Consider the following 27489-nt stretch of genomic DNA (forward strand, 5'->3'; position numbering starts at 1 on the left):
CAGACAGACCATGGAGGAGGAACAAATAACCCGATGCGGGTTAATACATGGATGATCCCTGGTGCGGACAGGGGTTGCTGTGGCCAGACCAGCAGTCTGTACACGGGGACAGGCGTTACAGCGGACTGTGCAGCTGGAGTGGACCAGGATTAGCCCGCGATTAGCCAAACAAAACTGGCTGTGTAAGAAGGTAGATGCCGGTTTACACCGAAGATAGACACAAAATGCTGGAGTAACTCAGAAACCGGGGAGGAGAGGCTGAGAGTGGGACTCGAGAGCTGGTGAGAGGGAAGGAAGGGGGGGTGGGGTCAGAGGAACCATCGGGATACCGGAATAGGCGGATAGCAAATTATCAGGGTTTAGCTGTAATGTTTGAGCGCACAATATTGGGACCGGGTGAACGGCGAGAGTGGGAATGGGCCGCAGTAGCGGCGGGGAAGTGAATATGTTAGGTGAAGTTCTAGGGGAAAGTGGAATCAAGGGGTATGGGGAGAAGGCAGGCACGGGTTTCTGATTGTGGATGATCAGCCATGATCACGATGAATGGCGGTGCTGGCTCGAAGGGCCAAATAGCCTCCTCCTGCACCTATTTTCTATGTTCCTATGTTTCGATCTCTGCCAATCATTTGTACCAAGGTTGACACAAGATGCTGAGCGGTACAGGCAGCATCTCCGGAGAGATGGAATGGGTGAGGTTTCGGGTCGAGACCAGTCCAGGATCTACAGTAACTGTACAAGCAGCAGTCATCTCCGGACACCACCGGTCTCTCGCCAGGAGCCACGGAGTCAGTAGGCGCATTCCTCCTCTCCAGAGACGCTGCCTGTCCCGCTGAGTTACTCCCAGCTTTTTGTGTCTATCTTCGGTTTAAACCATCGTCTGTAGTTCCTTCCCACACTGTTGCCCAGGTACAACGCTGGGCGGTAGACGGAGCTGTGAGGGTGGGTGCAGATGGAAGACGAGGCCGCTTCCCCACTCCCACACGAAGTCCCAGACCTGAACGGCTGCTGTTTCTCTCCACACATCGGCTGCCCGACCTGCAGCTACCCATCTTATTCTGTTTTTTTGTTTCAGTTTCTAGGCGTCTGCGGGTTTATTTTGGATTTTCATCGCCTCTCCAGATCTTCTGTTGATGTTCACCCGTTGCCGTCTCCCTTAGTCGGGGCTCCGCCCGAACCCCCCTCCTTGTTCAAGACCAATGAATAGCGCGCGTTTAGAAACATGGAACTGCAGGGGGAAAAAAACCACAAAGTGCTGAAGTAACTCAGTGGGTCCAGGCATCAACTCTGGAGAACATGGATAGGTGACGTTTGGGGTCGGGACCCTTCTTCAATTCGGGTAGAGGTCTGAAGAAAGGTCTCGACCCGCTGAGTTACTCCAGCACTTTGTGTCCTTTGAAGAGACCATGCTCTCTCCTCCAAGGGTCAACTCCTCCTCTCCTCATGCTTCCTATTTCTGAGCTAGTCCTTTCAGCCCACCTGGTCCACGCCGACCACCACATCCCCATGCGCTAATCCCATATGACTGTAATCGGTACATCCCTATTCTTGTCCACGATTGCTCTAAATGCCCTTTAAAGGCTGTAATTGTATCTGCCTGCACATCTCCTCTGGAAGCTCCATGCACATCCACCACCCTCTGTGATCTCCTTTTAATGTCTCCACTCTTACGTTAAACTTGTTCCCCCTAATTCTAGGCCCAGCTGCCACGGGGAAAGACTCCGGCTGTCTATCCTGTCCATACCGATCATGTGGTTTATAAACCGCAGTGAGGTCACCCCTCAGCCTCCTTAGTACGAGTGAGAATAAACTCAACGTCTGCAATCTCTTCTCCTAACTGCGGCCCTTCATCCCAGGCAGCATCCTGGTGAGACTCAGATGACTCATAGGAGCAAAGAGGTCCTTCTACAGTTGTACCGGGCCCTGGTGAGACCGCACCTGGAGTACTGTGTGCAGTTTTGGTCTCCAAATTTGAGGAAGGATATTCTTGCTATGGAGGGCGTGCAGCGTAGGTTCACTAGGTTAATTCCCGGAATGGCGGGACTGTCATATGTTGAAAGGCTGGAGCGATTGGGCTTGTATACACTGGAATTTAGAAGGATGAGGGGGGATCTTATTGAAGCATATAAGATAATTAGGGGATTGGACACATTAGAGGCAGGAAACATGTTCCCAATGTTGGGGGAGTCCAGAACAAGGGGCCACAGTTTAAGAATAAGGGGTAGGCCATTTAGAACGGAGATGAGGAAGAACTTTTTCAGTCAGAGAGTGGTGAAGGTGTGGAATTCTCTGCCTCAGAAGGCAGTGGAGGCCAGTTCGTTGGATGCTTTCAAGAGAGAGCTGGATAGAGCTCTTAAGGATAGCGGAGTGAGGGGGTATGGGGAGAAGGCAGGAACGGGGTACTGATTGAGAGTGATCAGCCATGATCGCATTGAATGGCGGTGCTGGCTCGAAGGGCTGAATGGCCTCCTCCTGCACCTATTGTCTATTGTCTATTGACCCCCATCTCGCTCTATTTCCACCGGTGTGTCGAGCAGAATGTACACACTCTGTGCTTCTGACCCAATGTTTTGTGCGGGAAGATGGTGGTTTACACCAAAGATAGACACAAAATGCTGGAGTAACTCAGCGGGACAGGCAGCATCTCTTCACAGTTACTCCAGCATCATGTTAACCCAATGTTTTGTACGACTGCAACACATGTCTGGGGAATTTTTTTTTTGTTCCCGATGTCATTGCTATTTGCTCAGCTCTCTCTTTGCACTCCGTTTCTATTTTTACTTTATTTTCCTAATTTTCTGTAATCAGTCTGGTTCTCGCTCGTATCAATAATCTAGCATCAGTCATTTTCTCTATTCTCTGCTTATATTACTTTCTGTCGTTGTCATTCTGCGTTAGATGGCAGTTTTGCTCGGCCGGCCTTAATTCACCCAGGCCAGACATGCCCACTCTCCAATTATCTATGATTGGATAATATCATTAATTATAATAGTTTCTTCGATGTCCACCAACTGAGAAATTACATTTTTTCTCCCACCCCCTACTCAACCTACCAGGAGCTTCGTGCCCATATTATTTTTTAAAGCTCTATTTTAAACAATATATATACACTGAACCACTTTTTTGGAGGTTTGATTCCAAACACATATTTCAAATCTCTACTGTGGAATATTTTATTTGTCAAACAATCTCCAAGGTGTGGAGAACGGGGCTGATACTTTTCATACTTTCTGACTGCAATGTTGCACCTCTCCTCCCACAACCTGCCCGTTGAAGGAAGAATCTCATCAACAGGAGCATGAGCACTGTTCAACAACGTCACCTCCAGTCCTGTCCAGAAACCAGGTAATCCACCTTGCAGTCTGCAGACCGGATTTGTATGGACTGTCGTTCTGCTGAGCTCCAAATCTGGAGAAGGTAGTTGAGGCGGGGACGAGCACATCATTTAAGAAACATTTAGACAGGTACATGGATAGGACAGGTTTAGATGGAGATAGGCCAAATGCAGGCAGGTGGGATTAGCATAGATGGGGCATGTTGGTCAGTGTGGACAAGTTGGGCCAAAGGGCCTGTTTCCACACTGTATGACTTAATGACAGAGCTAGTACACAGAGTAGAATGGGATGGACTTACACTCCACAATCATTCGATAAAGGCTCTCTTGCCAAACTAACCCTATTGTTCAACTCTGACCTGGAAGGTATGAACAACTCCGCTATCTCAAGAGCAAACTCTCGATGAGGTCATGCATCCATGATGAAGTGCACCAACGGTCTCAGTTCACCTGCACAACATTTGGCTATTTAATGAAAACGATATTTGAAGACGAAGTCCTTAAACCTGACAGAAAGTGCATGTCTAGCAGGAATCCAGCCTCTGTGCTTGTGGGACTCGGGACGGCCTCCAACAGGCATCCCGGGGGCATGGAGGGGTCACATCATCACTGTCTACAAGACAGTCTCAATCCAGAGCAGGGTCAGTGATCCAACATTCGTCCTATCCTCACTACTGAAGCCCCAACAACACTTTGTCAATCCTGACTACGGGTGCTGTCTGTACGGAGTTTGTACGTTCTCCCCGTGTCCTGCGTGGGTTTTTTCCCCGAGATCTTTGGTTTCCTCCCACACTCCAAAGACGTACAAATTTGCTGGTTAATTGGCTTCATCAATGTCGGTGTGGACTCGGCAGGCAGAAGGGCCTGTTTCCGCGCTGTATTTCTTAACTAAACTAAACTATTTAAGAAGGGCTGCAAGCAAAAGCCTGGGAACGATAGACTTAGGCTGATTAGGGATGGTCACCACAGTTTTGTACATGGGAGATTGTGTCAAAACAAATTTGAATTCGTTTTTTTAAGTAAATAAGAAAACAAGAAGATTGATGAGGGCAAGGCCTACTCTTCGAACCAGTGCTCTTGCACTCGTGTACAGCGCCGCTGAGTACGCTGCCCCAGCAAGGTGCCACAGCGCCCATACCAGCAAGCTAGACGCCACTCTCAACGACACCATGCAGATCATCACTGGCTGCCTACGCCCTACTCCGACGGATCTCCTGCTGGTGCTCGCAGGTATCGCACCCGCCAAGCTTCGCAGAGAGTTCTTCACTCATAGGCTGGTATGCAAGGCCCCATCGGACGCCAAACATCCTCTGCACCACCTCGCCCAGGGTCCACAGCAACTGGGACCTCAACGCCTGTCATCTCGTCACCCTTTCTCCCGTCACGCAGCAACCCTCCAGTTTCAACGTACTAGGAGCCTGGAGAACCAGCTGGGAACAGACATCGCCACCTCCTCAATTCACTGTCGCACTGAGCACCACAGCCCCACCCGGCTCGGACACGCCCCGCAAAGTGTGGGTCGCCCTGAACCGGCTCCACACAGGGGTCGGCCGGTTCAACGCCAACGTGCATCGTTGGGGGTTGCGTCCATCAGCAGCCTGCGTGTGTGGAGCAGACCAGCAAACAGCCCAGCACGTCATGTTCGACTGCACTGTCCTCCGTCCCCCTGGTGGAGGGGTAGACCTCATGGCCCTCGACAACAGCACATTGCACTGGCTACAGCGCCTGGAGGGCGTTACATAATTTCTGCTGCCTCAAATGCAAGAAGGGCAAGGCCGTAGACATGTGTTTTCCACATGGCACGCTGCTCCGAGATGGCATGGGATCCAGGGAGAACTAGCCGAATGGATAGAGAGTTTGTTTCATGGAAGGATGGTGGGGGGAAGTTGTTTTTCGGGCTGGAGGCCTCTGACTAATGGTTGATCCTCAGGGATCGGAGCTGGACCCCTTGCTGTTTGTGCTTTATATGAATGATTTAAATGAGAATATGCAAGGCATGATTAGTAAGTTTGCAGATGACACTAAAGGGGGTCGCTTCGTAGACAGCGAAGAAGGTTATTAAAAATTACAGCATATTTTGATCTCTGTAACATTTCTAGGGTGGAGGGAGGGGACAAGGTGGGAAAGGGGTGTAAGTGGAAGTCACTTACAATTTGAGAATTCAAAGTTCATACCGCTGGGTTGGGTTACAAGGTGAACATGAGGTTCTGTTCCTCCAATCTGCGTGTGGCTTCACTCTCTGGCAATGGAGGAGGCCCAGGATAGAGGTTCAGTCTGAGAAACGGAATGGTTAAAATGGTTTGAAATGGAATGATAATGTTGGATTTAATGAAAAATTAACAACAGTTACTTTGAAGGCAGAAGGTGGAGATGGTTCACTGACAATGTGCATTCCGAGGATTATCCCAAAGCCGGAGATTTTAAGTCCCAGCATTGGCAGCGGGAGGCAGGCGTTTGCAAGATGCGCCACATCAGGTTCTGGGGACTGGGGTTTAGTGCCGCGGCCGCGCCCGGCTGGAGAGGTCCGCAGCTTTATGTTCAAGGCGGTGTTTCGGTGCGGATCTGCCCGCGGCCACTGCGGCGGAGGGAGGGAAGGAGGGAGGGAGGAGGGAGGGAGGGAGGAAGGAGGGGCCGGAAGATTGGGGAGGCGGCGACTACGGCCGCAGGCAACGACACTCCGACTGGCGAGAGACACTCCCGGAGCAAGGACCGACACTCCCGGAGCAGCGGCGGAGAGGTCCACGGGGTGAGGGGGAGGAAAGGGGGGTGCAGAGAGCAGGGTGGGGAAGAGTGGAGTGTGGGGGGGGGGGGCTGGGGAAGGAAGGATGGGGACTGAGGAGGGGGGGGGATGGGGAGAAGGGCTGCTGATTAGGGGAGGAGAGGGGGAAACTCTGCTTCGCTGCCAACAGCACCCTAATTGCCCGATTTATGGCACAGTGTCGCATTCAATTGGGTAAGTGACAAACCACCCCCCCCGGGGAAGGGAGGGAGGGTCGGTAGGTAGAGTGGGGGAAATGAGGGGAAAGTGGGGAGGAGAGGGGTTGGAAAGTGTGAACGGGGGGGGGGGAGAGAGATTGGAAGGAGAGAAAATGAGGGAGGACAGTGAAAGAGGAGAGAGGCGGGGGGGGGGGGTGGGGGGTGGAGAGGAGTGTGGAGTGGGAAGAAGAGAGGGTAGAAGAGAAGGGGAGAGAGTTGGAAGAGGCAGATGGGAATGGGGAAGAGAGAGAGGAAAGGGGAGAGAGGGAGGAGGGGAGAGAGGGAGGAGGGGAGAGGACAGAGGAGAACGAACGGGGAGGGGAGAGAACAGGAGATGGAATGGGAGGGTGTGAGGGGGATGGGGAGCAAAGTGTGGGGGAGAGTCATAGTCATACAACTTCAGCTCAACTTGTCCACGCCGACAAGATGCCCATTTTGAACATCTGTCCGCGGCGTTTGGCCCAAATCCCTCTAAACCACTCCTGTCCATGTACCTGTCCAAATGTCTTTTAAATGTTGTTATAGTACCCGTCTCAACTCCCTCCTCTGGCAGCTTATTCCATACCCACCACCTCTGTATGGAAAAGTTACCCCACAAGTTCTCTTTAAATCTCTTCCAGGCTGCAGGAAGTTGTGTTGCCTTCCAGATGTTTCCAAGCATCCAGTGCTCAGTGTGGGGTGGGGGCGGTGGCAGCCAGAGGACACTGTACACATCAGTACCGATGACATAGACTGAAAAAAGGATGAGGTTGGGCAGAGTGAATATGGGGAGTCGGGCAGAAAGTTGAAGGGCAGGACCTTGGTGGTTGTAACTCCATTCTCTTCCACCTGGGCAACATCTCCCATCATGTAACAATGCCCTTTATTTCTCCTCAGAAAACGGAATCACATTAGTGAGGCAGGATTTCCCAGACACACAGACAGGCTGACTATCCCAGGCCACCCTCTGCCTTGTCAAATGTGCAAAATCCTGTCCCTTGGAGATTTCTCTAATGATTTCCCCACCAATTATTTAAGGCTCTTTGGTGTGCGGTTACCTGCCTTATTCCTGTAGCTCTTAAACGAAGGAGCAACATTAGGCTTGCACCTCGGGGTCTCAAGGTGACAGAGATCGTGCATGTCCACAGTGTCACCTGCCAGGATTCCTTGGATTCTGAAATGGGCCCACAGATGCAGTAAGTGTAATCCGAGGCTTGGGTAGAGTGGATGTGGAGAGGATGTTTCCATTAGTGGGAGAGTCTAGGACTAGAGGTCATAGCCTCAGAATTAAAGGACGTTCCTTTAGGAAGATGAGAAGGAATTTCTTTAGTCAAAGGGTGGTGAAACTGGAATTATTTGCCACAGAAGGTTGTGGAGACCGTCAACGGATATTTTTAAAGCAGATGGATTCTTGATTAGTACAGGTTAGGAGGGGGAGATAGATCATAGAAACATAGAAACAGAAAATAGGTGCAGGAGTAGGCCATTCGGCCCTTCAAGCCTGCACTGCCATTCAATATGATCATGGCTGATCATCCAGCTCAGTAACTTGTACCTGCCTTCTCTCCATACCCCCTGATCCCTTTAGCCACAAGGGCCACATCTAACTCCCTCTTAAATATATCCAATGAACTGGCCTCAACTACCTTCTGTGGCAGAGAATTCCACAGACTCACCACTCTCTGTGTGAAGAAATGTTTTCTCATCTCGGTCCTAAAAGACTTCCCCCTTATCCTTAAGCTGTGACCCCTGGTTCTGGACTTCCCCAACATCGGGAACAATCTACCCGCATCTAGCCTCTCCAACCCCTTAAGAATTTTTTAAGGCTCTTAAGATCAGCCATAATTGAATGGCAGTGTAGACTTGATGGGCCGAATGGCCTAATTCTGCTCCTTTTACTTATGACCTTATTTAAGGGAAAATGGAAAAGAGAAGATGGAGAACAACACAATTATTATGACATCAGCAAAGGAGAAAATGCTAGAATCTATCATTGTAAGTGATGGCATGATGAATAGGAAACCAAAACCTGATAGAAGTTCATGAAATCATGAGAACCATAGATAGGGTAGACAATCAGACCCCTTTTTCCAATTTTCCAATTCCTTCTCATCTCATGTGCAGCTGCACTGTGAAATTCATTCTGCATATATTACACATGCGGACGGCATCATTATTCAAAGTCCAAAGACCATTCAGCCCATCTGACCATCTTTGTGCCCCGGAGGCACCACCTGCAGCTGACCTTGAAGGCATTGGGGGCATTACCCACAGTGGAAATGTCAAAGACTAGAGGATGTAGATTTACAGCCAGAGGAGGAAAGTTAAAAGGAGATGTAGAGGGGCAAGTTTATTTTTCACAGAGTGGTCCGTCAGAATGGAACATTCTGAGATGGGATGTGGTGGAAACAGAAACGCTGGCAAAATATGAGGAATCTTTGAGGGATACAGACTGCGTGCAGGCAGATTGGCATCACGGACAACACCGACATGTTGGGTTACGGTCTGTTCCAATCTGTACTGTTTCACGTTTGTAGTTTGTCAAATCAATGAAGGCTTTTTGAAGCCTGTGATTAGAAGAATAGATAAGGAGAACCAAGAGCAAAACACATTGCTGGAAGGACTCAACGGGCCAGGCAGCATCTGGGCAGACAATGGACAGATGTTTTGGGTCATGTACCATTTTGGTTATATTGGATCTTAACTAAAGTGCTGTGGAATAGTTTATTAAACAAAATTAGAGCACAGGTATTCGGGGGTAATGAACTGGAACAGAGTTCAATTGGTTACATCGAATGTAGTCAGCCTCAGACACTCCAGAGAAAACAACCCAAGTTTGTCCATCCCCTCCTTATAGCTAACACCTTGTAATCCGGGTTATGGACAGAAATTGGGGAGTGGGAATAATGGATAATCCCTAGACAGGTGTGTGACGGTGCTGGAGGGCACAACTTTTCACATTCTCTATCAATGATTGGATGCAGGAAACAGGTGTAGTACATTCAGCAGACAGGTTTCAGCTATGAAAGGGACAAAGAAATGGCAGATGGAATATATTGTGGGGATAAAGACTGAGATTTCCACTTCGGCAAAGGGCTAGAAGAAAGGGTGATTAATTGAAACCTGTTATTGAGAGAGGCCTGGGTGTCCGCATACACGGACTGTGGTAAGTTAAGTGCGTTGGAAGGAACTGTAGATGCTGGTTTACAACAAATATATACACAAAATGCTGGAGTAACTCAGCGGGACAGGCAGCATCTCTGGAGAGGAGAAATGGGTGACATTTCAGGTCGAGACCCTACTTCAAACTCTGCCTCAGTAGCCTGAAGAAGGATCTCGACCCGAAACGTCACCCATTCCATCTCTCCAGAGCTGCTGCCCATCCTGCAGAGTTACTCCACCATTTTGTGTCTATCTTCCATGGAAAGTGAAGTTGCAGGTTTGGCAAAGAATTGGGTAACAAGGGTATGTTAGTCCTAATTGCAAGAGGATTGGAGTACAATGTCAAGCGATGATTATGTTGGGCCCTGCTGTACTGTGCACATGTATGACCTTCTGCTGAAAGAAGGATGTACTTGTAATTCAGGGAGTGCAGCACGCTGTTTCTGTGATGGGAGATTGGTCCTGTGCGGAATGATTCAGTAGTTGGTTGGCTCCAACTCTGGAAGTTTAAAGAATGAGAGATGGTTCTTGAAACATTTGTGAGTCTCATGATGCTTGACAATTTAGATGTAGGGGTGGGGTCATGTTTTGATGGCTGGGATGTTGAGAACCAGAGGTGATCGACTCAGAGCAAGTGCTCAACCATTCATGATCGAGGTGAGAAGAAACATTTTCACCCAGAATTATCTATCCAAGATGGCTTTGGAAATATCTATCCAAGATGGCTTTGGACGGTCAAAAGAAACGTACATTGTTTCTTTGAATAGTCAAGGAATCAAGGGTTAATGCAGCAAAGTAGACCTAAGATGAAAGGTCAGCCATGGTCCAATGAAAGACAATAGACAATAGGTGCAGGAGTAGGCCATTCAGCCCTTCGAGCCAGCACCGCCATTCAATGCGATCATGGCTGATCACTCTCAATCAGTACCCCGTTCCTGCCTTCTCCCCATACCCCCTCACTCCGCTATCCTTAAGAGCTCTATCCAGCTCTCTCTTGACGGCAGGCATGAAGGGCTGAATGGCCTCCTGTTTCTCCTCATGTCCCCTGATCCTGATGTAAACTCTGGTAGTGAGGATGGTGTCACTGTGTTAGTGTGCTCAGGTGGTGCCAATGGCACCACAGTTGCCAACCTCCATAAAGACCCGCAGGCCGCAAAAACAGCCTTTTGGCCCAACTCACCTGTGCTGTCCAAGATGCCCTATTCAAGCTAGTCCCATTTGCCCACACCAGGCCCATAGATGACAGAGTTATCGATGACTACAAACATGAATATTTCATCAAAAATGGAGGATAAACTAAATGTCAGTCACATTAGGAGAGGAAAAGCAGACTATTGGCCAAACTAACTTTTGCACATCGTAATAAAATGATTACATACCAAACACTCATCCAATCCTGAAGAGCCTTCTAGCCAGTCCCAGCCTATCCATTCTTCTGCCTCCCCCCCCCCCCCCCTCCAGCCCGTACCACTCTCTGCTCCCCCCCCCCCCTCCAGTCTGTCCCACTCTCTGCTCCCCCCCCCCTCCAGCCTGTCCCACTCTCTGCCCCCCCCCCAGCCTATTCACTCTTCTGCCTTCTCCCCCCCCAGCCCGTACCACTCACTGCTCCCCCCTAGCATGTCCCAATCTCTGCTCCCCCCCAGCCTGTCCCACTCTCTGCTTCCCCCCTAGCCTATCCACTCTTCCGCCTTCTCCCCCCCCCCAGCCCGTACCACTCTCTGCTCCCCCCCCCAGCCTATCCACTCTTCCGCCTTCTCCCTCCCCCCCAGCCCGTACCACTCTCTGCTCCCCCCCCAGTCTGTCCCACTCTCTGCCCTTTCCCCCCCCCCCACAGCCTGTCCCACTCTGCTCAGTCCCTTCACAACGCCATCCCACTCTCTGCCCTCCTCCCACAGCCTGTCCCACTGCTCCATCCCTTCCCAACCCCATCCCACTCTCTGCCCTTCTCCCACAGCCTGTCCCACTGCTCCATCCCTTCCCAACCCCATCCCACTCTCTGCCCTCCTCCCACAGCCTGTCCCACTCTGCTCCATCCCTTCCCAACCCCATCCCACTCTCTGCCCTCCTCCCACAGCCTGTCCCACTCTGCTCCATCCCTTCCCAACCCCATCCCACTCTCTGCCCTCCTCCCACAGCCTGTCCCACTCTGCTCCATCCCTTCCCAACCCCATCCCACTCTCTGCCCTCCTCCCACAGCACGCCCCGTTCTGCTCCCACCCACCACAGCCTGCCCCACTCTCTGCTTCATCCCTCCACAACCCCGTCCCACTCTCTGTCTCTTAACCCCTCTCCCCCATGACCCTGTTAATTCCCACACCCTCTCCCTCCCAGCCCCACAGCGCTGCAAATTCCTTCTTTGCAGATATTTGTGCAGCTCTCTTTTGAATGCTGCATTTGAACCTGTCCTCACTACCTGCTGATCATACATTGCAGACTCCACCACTTGCCACATACAGTCTACTCATGACACTTCTGCACAAAATATTTCCTCTTGTCACATTAGCAGAACATGAGCAGGGACAACAAGTATTGATTTGTGTCTGATGTGGTTGTTCCTTGATTTTATTCAAATGGATTTAAAAATGCATTTGATAAAATGTCATGTAACGGATAATGCCTTTTAAGAGACATTTGAACAGATATATGGATAGGACGGGTTTAGAGGGGTATGGCCCAAATGCAGGCAAATAGGACCCAGCCCATAATGCCAACTTGGTCAGCAGGCAAGGTGGGCCGAAGGGCCTGTTTCCCTGTTGTACAGCTCCATGACTCTAACAATCATTTGGAAAAGCTTTGTGAAGATAGACACAAAAAGCTGGAGTAACTCAGCTGGTCAGGCAGCATCTTTGGAGAAAGGAAGAGGTGATGTTTTGGGTCGTGACCCTTCTTCAGACTGGGAGTCAGGGGACAAGCCTTTCCAGCTTTCATCTCCCCCCACACTGCAATCAGTCTGAGGAAGGGTCTCATCCTGAAATGTCACCAATCCATGTTTTCCAGACAGCGGGCCAGGGGCGCAGCGGTAGAGTTGCTGCCTTACTGCGCCTGAGACCTGGGTCTGATCCTGACCACGGGTGCTGCCTGTACGGAGTTTGCACGTTCTCCCCATGACCGTGCGGGTGCTCTGGTTTCCTCACACATTCCAAAGATGTATAATTTTTGTAGGTTAATTGATTTCTTTAAATTGTCAATTGTGCCTGGTATGTAAGATAGTGCTAATGTACAGAGTGATCGCACGTCCACACTGACTCAGTGAGCCAAAGGGCGTTTCCATGCTGTTCTCTAAAGATGCCACCTAATCTGCTGAGTTACTCCAGTACTTTGTGTCTTTTTTTGGACAAGTAGTGATCGGTTGTTCTTTCGACTTGTTCCTCTCCCTCCCCCATGGCCATATTCCCCCTTGGGTTTTTTTTAAAAGTCAGCTCTTTCTGACATTAGGGCAAGATCATTATTCTCACAAAATAACACAAGGTTATTGATCCTGTACTCCATCTCATGATTGTTGTTGATCAACAGTGGCATCATCGGTGAACTTAAAGATTGAGTTGGCTCAATACTTGGCCACAGAGTCATTACCATTCTTTCTCAGGACTTCATTGTGGTCAATGTTAATTCACTGGTGGTATTCATTGAGGCAGGTCACTTTTCTTTGGCTCTGGAATGAAGGTGGTCATGATGGTTTGAACCCCTGTCCCTGGAGCGGTACCACTCCGCCACCCTCAATCTGGAATGCACCGTGGGTGGTGAAAGTTAGCTACAACGCAACCGTCAGAAGACAAAGTGAAAGCTAATTAAGTTGGGGATTTACGGAAGGGGAGAAAGCCTGTGGGTGTGACTAATTGGACAACACTTTAACACCACTTTCATGGGTCGTGGAGTACAGCCTACTCCATGCAAGAGCTGATGATTTTTGGCTGTTGGTATTACATTTGCCTTCCACTCAGGCTACTTGTCACGTCCAGCCACTTGCGTGGATGGAAGGGCTTCATATATATTTGTGTGAATTTGGCATTTGAGTGCTTGAGTGGGAGTGTGTGACACCGCGCAGTAATTATGTTTCAAACACCATCGAAAGCAAAAATCAAATCAAATGAGGCAACTGGCAACAATTCAAGTTTATGCAATTTATGCAATTTGGAGCAATGTGAAAGAGAGGACGTTTCCTAGAGTATCCTGGTGAAAGCATTCTCTTGAACACAAATTAATATTTTAAGAGCTGCCTTGAATTTTAGATCATTTGAACCATGTTTGAGAAAATGTCAGTGTGCATTAAGGTTGGAACTGTAAACTAAAAATGGATGGGAGGGGGTTTGGGAAAAGTAATCAATTTTAAGGGATGTTGGGACTAAACCAAATGAATGAGTAGGTCAATAAGGTTAAAAAATCTGAAATTAAAAAGTAATAAATCTAAAATACTGTCAGTATCTACAAATCATTTCTAACAAGTTAACCAGAGCAGTAAAAAGGTTTGATCTACAGGTAAAGTTACACAGTGACGAACAATGGTAATGTTTTACTTTTGTGACGTGATATTTCAAACAGATGGATTGAATAGGAAAGTAGAGTAGGCGTTGGGTAGTGTGGGCATTAAAGAGGAATAATTGTTTACAAGGTCTGACTTCAGACTTGATATAAATAAAAATCTAAGTCAGGAGCGAGATTGCGTCCTGGTGCCTTGTCCTCTCCCGCTGAATGACGTTGATCTGACCTGCAGTCCCTGCTCCCAAAATAACACAATCAATCTGCTTGAAGAGCTCTGTGGGTCAAGCAGCATCTGTGGAGGGAAAGGGATGATCAATGTTTCATGTTGAGTCCCTGCTTCAGGGCCGAGTGTGTAGAGGGAGATAGCTGGGACATATATTGCTGAGAGGGATGGCTGTGGAGGGTGAAAGGTAAAACCGGGTGAGGGAGGAATGATAAGCAGATGGAACCAGGTGGGGGAGAGCTTAGGAAAATCAAAGAGGAACAGCACCTCAGCTTCCACTTGGGGGAGTGATGGCAGATGGCATTTGATCCAATTGGATGTTGTGTAATGTACTTTGAGAAGTAAAAATCTGCTGATCAATCACTCCATAGTAGATGGCAGGGACCTCAGGAGCTTTGATGTACAGAAAGATCTTGGGGTGCAAGTGAATAACTCCCTGAAAGTGGTGACAGAGGTGGACAGGATAGTGAAGAGGTATTTGGTATAATTGCTTTCCTAAGTTGAGACATTGGGCATAAGTCATATTGCAACTGTCCAAAACATTGATTAGACTGCATTTGAAGGATTGTGGACAGTTCTGGTCACCACTCTACAGGAAGGATATGATGACAATCGAGAGATTCACCAAGACATTGCCTGGAAATGTGGACAGCAGTTATAAGGAGAGGTTAGATAGGCCGGATTTATTCTGACTATAATATAGGAGACTGAGGGGTGACCTCAGAGGTTTATAAAATAATAAGGGCAGTGTTGCAGTGCTAATTTTGTAGGTGTGGGAGCTATTACTGGTGCCAGAGCGGCTGCTGTTTAATTCCCCACTAGTTAAAATTCCCCACTGTTTATTTGGGCTTTTTTTTTACAGAGATGCTGGAGCAGCACTCCGCTGAGTTCCGGCAGCACTGCATTCCTGAATAAGAATATAGATATGGTAGATAGTCAGAACCTTTTGCCCAGGCAGGGGAGTCCAGAGCACAGGTTTAAGATGAGAAAGGAGAAATTTAAGGAAGATTTGAGAAATATGTTTTACCATACAGGTTTTACCATACAGATTTTACCATACAGATACCATAAGTATCTGGAATGAGCAGCCAGAGAAGATAGCGTAGAAAGATACAATTACCTGCAAAAGACATTTGAGCAGGTATTTGAATAGGAAAGGATAGGAAATATGGAAGGATATGGGCCTAATGCTAGAAAATGGGTTGTAGAAAGTATCAGGGTTGGTATTGAGAAAGTGGGCCGAAGGGCCCCTTCTGTTCTGGGCATTTCTGACCCAGTGATATACATTGTAGGCAACTCAATGTGACTGAAATAATTGGAAGAATAACTTCATGGGTTGTCCAGTCCATTGTGGAACCAACAAACGCTGCATCTTTTTGACCTGTGTAATTAATACACCGAGTATAAGTGTTGTCTATAAATGGGTGGTCATAAAAGTGACCGGTGATTATAATATGGTAGAAATTTCCATGGTATTTGTGAATGATGCATTTGGTACTGAAACCGGAGCCACAAAGATTATTAAATAGGAATGAGGGAGAAATTTGCCAGTATATTTTGGAAATAAAAATATGAAGTTAGATGAGAAATATTTTATTTTACATGAATACACATTCTGTTGAGAGGGAACTGCGTTGGATCCAGCTCTGTACTGCACTGCCTAGCTCAAGAATCAGGTAGAATGATTTAAAAGATTTGTAATTTTAGACTGAGGATTAGGAATATTTTTGAAATCAAACATTAAACCTAGTTTACAGAATAGTTGATCATTTATTGTCTATTTATTTATTTGTTGTTGCGTTTAAAGTGCCTCTAGAGCTGCAGCAAGTAAGAAGTTAATTGTCTACTTCAGCCCCAGTGAACATCTATATACTAAAACTCTCGTTTGTTTGTTTATTTGTGATCGAACTACAGCCAAAACGGTACACGATAGCTTGACAATTTTAGGCCCACCTTACTCACCGTCATCGCTTTAACGGTACCACAAGTAGTTTTATTGAAATCGGTGTTATATTTTTTAAGTTATTCACATTTTAAAGTTTAAATCTATCTCCTAGGGAGGGAGGGAGGGGGGAGGAGGGTAGATAAGGGGGGTGGAGGGGAGTGGAGAGGGGGAAGGGGAGGTGGGGAGGGGAGGGGGAGGGGGAAGGGGAGGGGAGTGGAGAGGGGGAAGGGGAGGTGGGGAGGGGAGGGGGAGGGGGAAGGGGAGGGGGGTAGGAGAGGGTGCTGCACCAATGCAGGAGAGGTTTGGGCCCAACGGGTCCACTTGTTCTAGTGACAAATAAATGCTCTTGATTGTGCAAAAAAAAAACCTGAAGGTGAAATAGAGAAAAGGTAAGTAAACTACCTATTGGAGAGGAACTGGAAAGAGGAATGAATTATAATGGCAAGAAATGTTGGGATGTTCAGCAATTTTTTTCTTCTTTTTTCAAGAAGGTACCAGGCAAAATGAAGTTATGTAAACAGAGTGCTTAAAGATCATAACATTAGATTTGTCATCACGTCTCTATGAAAACAATTGTGTTTGAGAAATGTGTAGGGAGGAACCGCAGATGCTGGTTTACACCGAAGATAGACACAAAACGCTGGAGAAACTCAGCGGGACAGGCAGCATCTCTGGTATAGAAGGAATGCTGCCTGTCCCACTGAGTTACTCCTGCCTTTTGTGTCTGAGAAATGGTGGGTGTGATTGAGGATAGATCGTGAGGAGTAGATACATTGAACCTTTGTCCACAGAGTCTCTTGATTTTCAAGTGGAATGCCTGGTTAGAGGAATTGGGTAATGGCCTGTAACAGGCAGTAGGAGTAAATTGGTCGTATGCGGGTTGGCAAGCCGTCTGAAGTGTCAGCGCGGTGCATCAGCTGTTCACTGACGTGAATAAACAGAGTTGGTCCTCTCATCTAACTTTGTTCATGGTACAAAGGTGGGTGGAGAGAGAACAAGTCGTGTGGAGGATGCAGAGTCAGATTGAGTGGGCTTGATGATGGCAGATGGAGAATGATGTGGGAAGGACAGCAATCGGTTCTTAAGTGTTGAGAAATTATTAAATGTGGCGTCAGAGTTTGAGTGCATCGACACAACATGCAGAGTAAACATCGTGGCAGCAAGGACTATAGGTACAGGTGGTGCTGGGATGGAGCAGCTGTCATGTACAGATCTACAGTGGCCATTCCTGCAGGAGTGTTTGCAGTTTGCGCTCTATATGAGGGAGGTCTGTGCATTATATGGAAGTTCTTTTGAAAAGTTAAGTTATAGAGTCCGTACTATCCAGCAACATAGCATGTTGTTAGTTTACACCTCTGAATACGAGACTGGTCACAGGTTAGTTAAACCACTGTGCCACCACTCTACCTAAAGGTCTATTTAATCTGAAACTAAATCCAGGATTGTGCAAGCACTTTCTTATTGTTCTGAATAAAATATTCATTTCCTTCGTTTCTTTTGTTTTTCAGTGAATTATTAAAATGACAATGATAAAAACGTATAAAAAGGATTCCGAAGACTGTCTGACAATCTGCTTGAAGTATTTGCTGTTTGTTTTCAACATCATCTTCTGGGTAAGTGAGATGCCGTGAGTGACAGTGGACAGTGGGAGAAAGCTTTCAGCCCCCTCGGGGTCAGGCTGAGCACAAAATTAGATTAAAGTGTGTAAATTCCTGAGAAGTCTGGGAGAAATGCAGCACCGAAACAGGCCCTTCGGCCCGCGGAGTCTGCACTGACCATCATCCATCCATTTTTTTAATACTAGCCCTACCATAAGCCATCTGCCCAGTTTCCATAGCTTATTTACACAAGAGGGGGCGATTAATGATGGCCAATTAACTTGTCAACCTGCATGATTTGGGAGGAAACTGGAGCATCCATGACAATGCCATGCAGTCACGGGGAGAATGTGCAAACTTTCCACAATAGGCACCCAAGGGTGCCATTGAACCTGAGTTGCTGTTGGTGTACTGTGAGGCAGCAGCTCCACCCGCTGCATCGCTGTGATGCAGAGCAAGGTCGGTGTTGGGAGAATCTCGTGGTGAAACTGCGATGTGATGGAGCTTCCTGCAGAGGGCGACGAGTCTCTGAAATTAAATGCTGGAGTAACTCAGTGGGTCAAACGGCATCTCTGTAGAAAAGGAAGAGGTGATGGTTTGGGCCGAGACCCTTCTTCAGATTCCTTCTTCAGAGTCTCTGAAATTCTCTGCCTGGTTTACAGGCGTGTACATTACAATACAATACAATACAATATATCTTTATTGTCATTGTACCCAGGGGTACAACGAGATTGGGAATGCGCCTCCCATACGATGCAATAATTTAATTAATTTACACAACAGCAACCGAACGAAACAATTGTAACAGTTTTAGACAGGATGAAGTGCAAGTTGATCTATGCGTTGTGACCATCCGGCTCAGCAGGACCGGTTCATAGCAGCTATGGCCCATTGTGGGGAAACACAACCAGCTCCTCTGGCCGCTCGTTCCATGGGCCCATCACCCTCTGTGTGAAAACATTGCCCCTCAGATCTTCCTTGAATCTTTCCCCACTCACATTAAACTATGCCCTCTAGCTTTAGACTCTCCTATGCTGGGGAATAAGGCTGTCACCATCCACCTTACCTACGCCCCTTGTGATTTTATAGACATCGATAATATTTATTTATTATTTTATTTCATATTTCAGATACAGCGCGGAAACAGGCCTTTTCGGCCCACCAAGTCCGCACCGCCCAGTGATCCCCGCACACTAACACTATCCTACACACACTAGGGACAATTTTTACATTTACCCAGTCAATTAACCTACATACCATGTTATCCTCCTGCACACCTGGGGAAAGAGCCCCGGCCTGTCCAGTCTCTCTTTATAAATTAATCCTGTCAGTCCCGACATCGTTCCTGTGAATGTTATCTGCACCCACTCTACATTATTGCCATCCTTCCTCTGGGATGTTGACCAGAACTCTCCACAGCACTCCAGGTGTGGTCTCGCTGTCCTCTGCAGCCGTAGGATGTTATCCCAACTCCTGGACTCAATGCCCCCTCTGATGAAGACAAGTTGCCATGTACAGCCTTCACCATCTTGGCCACCTGTTTCATCATTTTCTGGGAACTACGTACCTGTAACCCTTGGTCTCTGTTCCACAGTCTGAAGAAGAGTCTCGACCCAACGTGTCACCCATTCCTTCTCTCCGGAGATAGACAATAGGTGCAGGAGTAGGCCATTCGGCCCTTCGAGCCAGCACCGCCATTCAATGTGATCATGGCTGATCATTCTCAATCAGTACCCCATTCCTGCCTTCTCCCCATACCCCCTGACTCCGCTATCCTTAAGAGCTCTATCTAGCTTTCTCTTGAATGCATTCAGAGAATTGGCCCCCACTGCCCTCTGAGGCAGAGAATTCCCCAGATTCACAACTCTCTGACTGAAAAAGTTTTTCCTCATCTCCGTTCTAAATGGCCTACCCCTTATTCTTAAACTGTGGCCCCTGGTTCTGGACTCCCCCAACATTGGGAACATGTTTCCTGCCTCTAACGTGTCCAACCGCTTAATAATCTTATACGTTTCGATAAGATTATTAAGATACTGCCTGTCCCGCTGAATTACTCCAGCATTTTTGGTGTAAACCAGCATCTGCAGTTCCATCCTACACTCCCCTGGTAGAACTGTGCAAGGAGTGGTAGACGCGGGTACACTGAGGCAGGTACAATTAGACATTAGAAACTTGCTTGAACAGAAGGGAGTGGAATTGGTGACCCAGTGGTGTCTCGGGAACACTGACACATTTAATTGGCTCCAGCCCTCGGTGCTGCAATATTCCGTAGGTTTTGCTTTCATAACTGAAATATTTCTGCTTTATGGGTGAGCGTGCCGTGTGAGTTGAGTGATTCCCTTGTGCCTGGTGTTTGATCAGCTGGCAGGAGCGGGGGTGCTTCTCATTGGGATTTGGACGCTGAACGAGAAGAGAGACTACCTGAGCCTGCTGCCGTCCAGCACGTTTGCCGTCTCTGCCAGTATCCTCGTCTTCGCTGGATGCCTTGTCATCGTCACTGGATTCCTCGGGTGCTGTGCGGTCGTTCGGGAGCAGAAGTCTGCTCTCCTAGCAGTAAGTATTTACACAAGAACAGCTTGTGATAAATTCTGTTGGAAGGGACTGCAGTAGCTGGTTATACACCAAAGATAGGCACAAATTGCTGCAGTACCTCAGCGGGACCTTCTCTCCGGAGATGCTGCCTGTCCCGCTGAGTTATTCCAGCATTTTGTGTCGATCTAGTGATAAATTCTGCTGTCTGAGGATCGCTGACATTAAACCCGAGTGCACCTGTGCAAAACAGTTCATCAACGCTGTAGTTACAGAGAGTTGCCTGGGGGGGTTTACTCGGGCATTGGGCAAGGTCCCGCCTAGCGGGCTGTTGTGGAAGAGAAGGCACATGGGCTCCAAGGCGAGTTGCCCGATTAGCTCCACAGTCATCTTGGTGATGGGAGAACGAGGGTGATGGTGGACGGATGCCTCTCTGTGTAAGCCTGAGACCAGGGGCGTACCTCCGAGATCAGTGCAGCGACCCTTGTTTGTGATTATATGTTATCAAATTGGAGGTGACTGTAGGAGGCGTGATTAGTAAATGTGGGGAGGACAAGGTAGTTGGTGAATTTAACCCCTTGTCCCACTTCACCGGGTCTGTATGTTCTTCAAGGCCTGGACGTCCATCTTTGCCAATAATTAAGCCCAGTCCCAAGTGCTCCTCGCTCCATGTGATGAATTATGAAAATGTTGAGGGCCAAACCAGAAATGTGTGTTTTTACTTCAGGGTGTGGGTCTGACTGTCCAGGTCAGTCCTTGCTACCCGACAGGATGGCCCTTGAGAAGCAGCCACAGAGCAAACTATGTTCACCATTGTCTTCCTCGTGGTTTATACGTTTATTTGCGGTTTACATCACGAACAGTTTCTTTCCACCTGTTATCAGGCAACTGAATCATCCTACCACAACCAGAGAGCAGTCCTGAACTACTATCTTCCTCATTGGTGACCCGCGGACTATCTTTGATCGGACTTTACTGTCTTTACCTTGCACTAAACCTTATCCCTTATCATGTATCTGTAGACTGTAAATGGCTCGATTGTAATCATGTATTGTCTGTCCGCTGACTGGTTAGCACACAACAAAAGCTTTTCACTGTACCTCGGTACATGTGACAATAAACTAAACTAATCTAATCTCCCCTCAGTGCTCAGTGTAATTCTCAGACTTTGACCCAGCGATGGGAAGGAAATTGCAATGAGCTGCATGTCATCGTTCTTTCAGTTAAAGTCACAGTTTGAGGAGGCAGTGGAGAGTTTCGGCAGCAACATCTGTCTTGGCGCAGGGGGAGCTCTGAACGTACGGGAAGTGGTCCGCCCCTCGCGGAGTCCCCCCATCAGCCTCTACGGGAAGGCGGTGGGTGGGGGACGCCGATTGTGAAGATGCATCTGACCGTGCACCACCTACATACACCAGACTGACCCAGAAGCACTCCTGCAGTTGGGTCCCCATTGGTCAAACAGCTTCCTCCTGTAGATTAAAGCTTGTTCGATTGCAGGGGAAGTTAGTGTGGGAATTGTGGAGATATTTGCCAATAATCACCCTTAGACATGTGGTGGTGGTGCTGGAGGTTTGTCCAGAGGGAATGAGTGGATAGGAAAGGTTTATTGGGATAGAAACATAGAAAGTAGGTGCAGGAGTAGGCCATTCGGCCCTTCGAGCCTGCACCGCCATTCAATATGATCATGGCTGATCATCCATCTCAGTATCCTGTACCTGCCTTCTCTCCATACCCCCTGACCCCTTTAGCCACAAGGGCCACATCTAACTCCCTGTTAAATATAGCCAATGAACTGGCCTCAACTACCTTCTGTGGCAGAGAATTCCACACGTAACCAGGCCCTGTGGTCCAACTTGCCCATGTCGAACAGGGATACAGGGCAAACGTGGGAAGTGGTGGGCCGAGTGTAGATGCGGCCCTTTGTTCGACATGGGCAAGTTGGACCACAGGGCCTGGTTCCGTGTTGTATGCTGCTGAGATGAATGGCGAGATAAATAATTTATCAAAAAGAATCAATAATTTTGGAGGAATTGTTTACGCAGGGTGGTGAAAATGTGGAAGTCGCGCTGTGTGAAGTGATTGCCGTGGAGAGCATTAATCAATGAAGGGGCTGGGGCATTAGGGGAATGAGAGGGAGTTGGGGAGGAATGAGGAGGGATCATTAGCGTGGGAGTATTAACAGGAAAACCACTTGGGTCAAATTGCCTGTGTGCTACAGTAAATTCGACCTGTGGATGGTCGAGAGAGTGGACAGCTTGTAGTTACAGGCAATCAGGTTTATAATTGTAATTGTTTTCCTTTCCTTTTCAGTACTTTTCTTCGCTCTTGCTGATCTTCCTGATTGAGTTAGTGGCGGGCGTGCTTGCTTGCATTTATTATCAAAGGGTGAGTTTAACTCCAATTTTATAAATCAAACTGTGTTAAAGTTAAGGAAGCTGAGCTCAGATAGTGAACGTGACGTGCTGGACCCCGAGAGCCCCTGGACCCTCTGACCTGCCTTTGTGTGCACTCCGCGCACGGCTGGTCGCTCTGCTGATGGGTATCGAGTTTGTGGAGGTAACATGGCTCCTTGATAGAAAGCTCAGAGAGTCAACCATCATTCCTCACTCTCCTCCCTCCCTCCCCCTACCCCCTTCGTTCCTCACTCGCCTCCCTCCGTTCCTCCACCCCCTTCCCCCTCTCACCCCTCGTTCCTCCACTCACCTCCCTCACCCCTCGTTCCTCACTCACCTCCCTCACCTGGGCCATTGCCCTTCCACACCCACCTGCCCGCCTGGCTGCGGTATCAAGCCGTGAACTCGCTCTGACTCTCTCTGTTCTTTCCCTCGTTGCTCCTGTGCAGTTGAGCGGTGAGCTGACGCAGCACCTGAACAGGGCGATGTTGGAGCGTTATGGTGAGCCGGCCGAACACAGTGTCACCCGTTCCATCGACCGGCTCCAGCAACACGTACGTACGCACCAGGCTGCCGGCGTTTTGGGTCGGGGCCCTTCTTCAGACTCTGACGCTGGTCTTCCTCCCCTCTGCTGCAGTTCAAGTGTTGTGGCAGCAACAACGCAACTGACTGGCAGGACAGTGCCTACATCCTTTCACCGGCTTCCGGTAACAGGCTGGTGCCTGACAGCTGCTGCAAGACCGTGACAGAGGCCTGCGGGAGTAGAGACCACCCCTCCAACATCTACAAGGTCGAGGTAAGCAACGACTGACCGGGGTGGAAGGTCTGTGCTGTAAGGCATATAGAGCCATAGAGTGATACAGTGTGGAAACAGGCCCTTCGGCCCAACTTGCCCACACCGGCCTACATGTCCCAGTTACACTAGTCCCACCTGCTGGTGTTTGGTCCATATCCATCCAAACTTGTCCTATCCATGTACCTGTCTAACTGTTTCTTAAAGGTTGGGATAGTCCCAGCCTCAACTACCTCCTCTGACAGCTTGTTCCATACTCCCACCACCCTTAGTGCAAAAAGGTTACCCCTCAGATTCGTATTAAATCTTTTCCCCTTCACCTTGAACCTATGTCCTCTGGTCCTCGATTCCCCCACTCTGGGGAAGAGATTCTGTGCATCTACCCGATTTATTCCTCTCATGATTTTATGTTTGTACATGGCATAATCTTTTCCACCCTTGTATTATATTGGAGCGCAGGACGATGAGGTATGATCTTATAGAGGCGAACAAAATCTAGGTTATGGGACAACAGTTCAGTAGTTTGACAACAGCAGAAAAGAAGCTGTTTCTTAATCTGGTGGTACGTGCTTTCAAGCTCTTGCATCTTTTGCCTTACAGCAGAGGGGAGAAGGGGGTGTGACTGGTCCTTGATTATATTGGCTGCTTTCTCGAAATAGCATGAAATGACCATCTTTGGAATGATGGTCACTGTGAATGGTGTGAGGGTGAGGTTTCATTATTGTACTTCACCCTGACCATTGTTGGTGAGGGAGAGGGAGAGGGTGGGTGAGTGTGGTCTGCTGAGAGGAGGGTAGATTGGCTGCTAATTGGAGGTTGTGGTGAAAATGGGTGTGAGAATGTAGAGGATGTGGAAGGAATCGTCAGTGAGAAGCTGGGTGCTTTAGTGTCGCCAAAAGGACACACAGTGCTGGAGCAACTCAGCAGGGCAGGCAGCATCTCTGGAGGACACAGACAGGTGACGTTTTGGTCAAGATCCTTCTTCGGACCATGCTGATAGACAGCTCTGTTCCCATGCTAAGGCCAGCAGTTCAGAGAGATCCCTCTAGGAGTCGTTCTGATGTGCATTTTTCTTTCTCATTTAAATTGGCTGTTTTTAATATTTTGCTTGTGTAATGCTGTGGGTTGATGGATGGTTCAGATGTGTGACATCTTGGGCTGCCCCGTTTTCCTCCCACATTCCAAAGACATGCAAGTTTTGTAGGTTAATTGGCTTCAGTAAATTGCCGCTAGTGTGTAGGATAGTGTTAGTATACGGGGTGATCATTGGTTGGCGCGGACTCAGTGAGGCGAAGGGCCTGTTTCCGTGCGGTATCTCTAAAGGAGGTAGCTACTCCAACAAGCACCAAGCCTTTGAGTTTGAAGGCATCGTGACATGACCACATTGGGAGGGTGGGAAGTGCCTGACGTCAAGCGAGGTTTTGCCATGTCTGAGCTTCGAACCCATGAGATCACCACTGTTGGTGTGCAGCAACGAGAAGTGTGGTGGGATCTCTTCAGTATTACAGGACCCGGTAATCATTCCTTCTCAATGCCGGGTCAATGTACAGCAGGGAAGTCATCTGAATATTTCTGGGCTCGGTGAAATTCCAAGAAGTCAATGATCCAGGTGGTGCTTTGAGAGTTTTGAACCTTGCCTTTAGTGCTTGGTGTGCGTGCTATTGCATTTAATTCATGTCCACATCCCGTTTCATTCTTTCAACTACTTTCATGCTTTGAAATATCGTTCAGGAGACGTGGTGCCATCGGGAGAGCTAGCGTTCATTGTTCACCCACTCCTCCAGCACTGAAAGGGGGAATGATGTGGCCCACATAGGTGGTCAGAGGTCTCAACATCCACATGGGGCAAGGGCACCAGGCTACCTGGCCCCTCACCCCCCCCCCCCCCCCATGTCTCTCTGTTCTACAACACTCCCCAGGATCCTTCCATTTACTGTATATGCCCTTCCCTGGTTTGGAACAGCCTGCATATATAATGGTACTTAACTAGAGCCTCAATCTCTCATCGCCCAGGGCCCAGGGGATGCCGCCTAAACGTCACCATTACCTGCAAACAGTCTCACCCTGTTGAACCATGAAGATCCAGTCCAATGCCTCCAACATTGATCTTGCCCCAGTTTAGGGCCTTAACTTGTAGTCAGTCAATTTATGGAAACTCAGGAGAGCTTTCTAATAAACCAAGAAGCCCTGGGCCCAAAGAGTGTAAAATGGATCGGCGTAGATGGAGACACAATGGCTATTCCATGCTGTGGGACACTGTCCTGCAGCCTTGAGAAGGAATTTGAACTGCTGGCTCTCAGCTCGAAGCTGCCATTCCCATTGCCCAAAGTCAGCAGAGTTCAATCATGAGTAAAACATTCGACAAGGCCAACATTATGCTTGTGTTGAGCCTCGTTACCATCTGCTACTTACATCATCTCCTTTTGCACTACATCTGATTCTGGGTCTGAAGCTGTGTGTTTCCTGTTGGCAGGGTGGATGTCTCATGGTCCTGGAGCAAGTATTGGTAGATCACCTGCTGATTATGGGAGCAGTTGGCATTGGCGTGGCCTGCTTACAGGTGGGTGCCCATTGGCAAGGTCTGCTTACAGGTAGGTGCCCATTGACAAGGTCTGCTTACAGGTGGGTGCCCATTGACAAGGTCACCTTACAGGTGGGTGCCCATTGGCAAGGTCACCTTACAGGTGGGTGCCCATTGGCAAGGTCACCTTACAGGTGGGTGCCCATTGGCAAGGTCACCTTACAGGTGGGTGCCCATTGGCAAGGCCTGCTTACAGGTGGGTGCCCATTGGCATGGTCTGCCTACAATTGTGGCCATTGGCGTGACTGGGGGGATTCTGAGGGAGTGGTGGTCTGAGAGAGGGGGGGGTCTGTGAGGGGGGTCTGGGGAGGGGTGGTCTTGGGAGGGGGGGGAGGGGTCCGGGGGAGGGGGGGGAGGGGTCCGAGGGAGGGTCTGGCGCCGCTGCTGATGGGCTGCGGGGGGTTGCGAGCTGCACGGTCCCATGAGGAGGGTTCAGTGGTCGGCTCGGTTTCTGCTGGTGGTGGCATCAGGTTGTGGGCAGCAAGGGGCAGCATTAGCCACTCGATGGGCAGCAAGGCCTGTGTCAGTCTCCGCTCTGCCAGCAGTGGGATATTGCGATGCAGCCCGTCTGTCCAGTAGCGGGGGGGTGCTCTGACATTGGGGGAGGGAGGGAGGGAGGGAGGGGGTGAGAGCCGGGGGACGGGATATCACTACCTCCTCTGCCCCACCCTGAGCTGCTCCTGTTTGTGTGGCAGCTGATCGGAGCCGTGACCACCGCATGTTTCATCTGTGTGCTCATCAAAGAGGAAGAGGGGGGTTTCCAGAGCTGATAGCACGCGTGCCCGAGGCGTGAGCTGCCCGTGAGTGCCTGCATCCCAACCACAAACCTGCCCACCCCTCCCCACCCCTCCTCTCCCCACCCCTCCCCTGGCCGCCCTCCCCACCCCACCCCTCCCCACCCCTGCCCACCCCTCTCTTCCCCTCCCCTGCCCACCGCCCCCACCCCTCCCTCCCCACCCCTCCCCTCCCCTGGCCGCCCCTCCCTACCCCTCCCTCCTCACCCCACCCCTCTCCTGGCCGCCCCACCCTCCCCTCCACTCGCCGGACCTCCAACCCCCCCCCGGTCGGATTTGGGGAGCGGGACGATGTGACATTCATATTTGTGTCGTTGCAGATGTGAGGCGGGTGGAGACCTGGTGTTTTAACCCGAGACCTGGAACGGGTCAACGCCGCCGGTCGCCCACGGGAGCTGCCTGCCGGCCTCAGACACAGACAGGGGCAGTGTGGTCTCCGTCATCTCTGTAAACTCCGTAAAGCCCGTGGCCGAGCCTCCCCTCTTGTGCTGTAATTACCTGGAGCGAGAGTGCGGTGTCCACGATGTGTCAGGCTGCCCACTGCCCCCACTGCACCCACTGCCCACTGCCCCCACTGCCCCCACTGCCCACTGCCCCCACTGCCCCCACTGCCCACTGCCCCCACTGCCCACTGCACCCACTGCCCCCAGTGCCCACTGCCCCCACTGCCCACTGCCCCCATTGCCCACTGCCCACTGCCCCCACT

General features: G+C 49.4%; 1 protein-coding gene across 6 annotated transcripts; it reads left to right on the plus strand.

Moving 5' to 3' along the window:
* The first annotated feature begins 2 nt into the window (after positions 1–2).
* tspan11 (tetraspanin 11) lies at positions 3–27489 on the plus strand. Of its 6 annotated transcripts, none has more exons than XM_078417082.1 (9): positions 3–190; positions 17604–17708; positions 20055–20246; positions 22533–22607; positions 23065–23169; positions 23253–23411; positions 25882–25968; positions 26685–26789; positions 27104–27478. In XM_078417082.1, the coding sequence occupies exons 2-8, from the start codon at positions 17616–17618 to the stop codon at positions 26757–26759; spliced, it is 786 nt and encodes a 261-aa protein (XP_078273208.1). In that variant the 5' UTR covers positions 3–190; positions 17604–17615; the 3' UTR covers positions 26760–26789; positions 27104–27478. The 6 variants fall into 6 exon arrangements, with proteins under 6 accessions (XP_078273208.1, XP_078273209.1, XP_078273210.1 ...); XM_078417083.1 differs by lacking the exon at positions 3–190 and adding an exon at positions 4591–4608; XM_078417084.1 differs by lacking the exon at positions 3–190 and adding an exon at positions 5582–5853.

The sequence above is a fragment of the Rhinoraja longicauda genome, chromosome 20 (genome assembly GCF_053455715.1).
Source record: "Rhinoraja longicauda isolate Sanriku21f chromosome 20, sRhiLon1.1, whole genome shotgun sequence".
In the NCBI taxonomy this organism is placed as follows: Eukaryota; Metazoa; Chordata; class Chondrichthyes; order Rajiformes; family Arhynchobatidae; genus Rhinoraja; species Rhinoraja longicauda.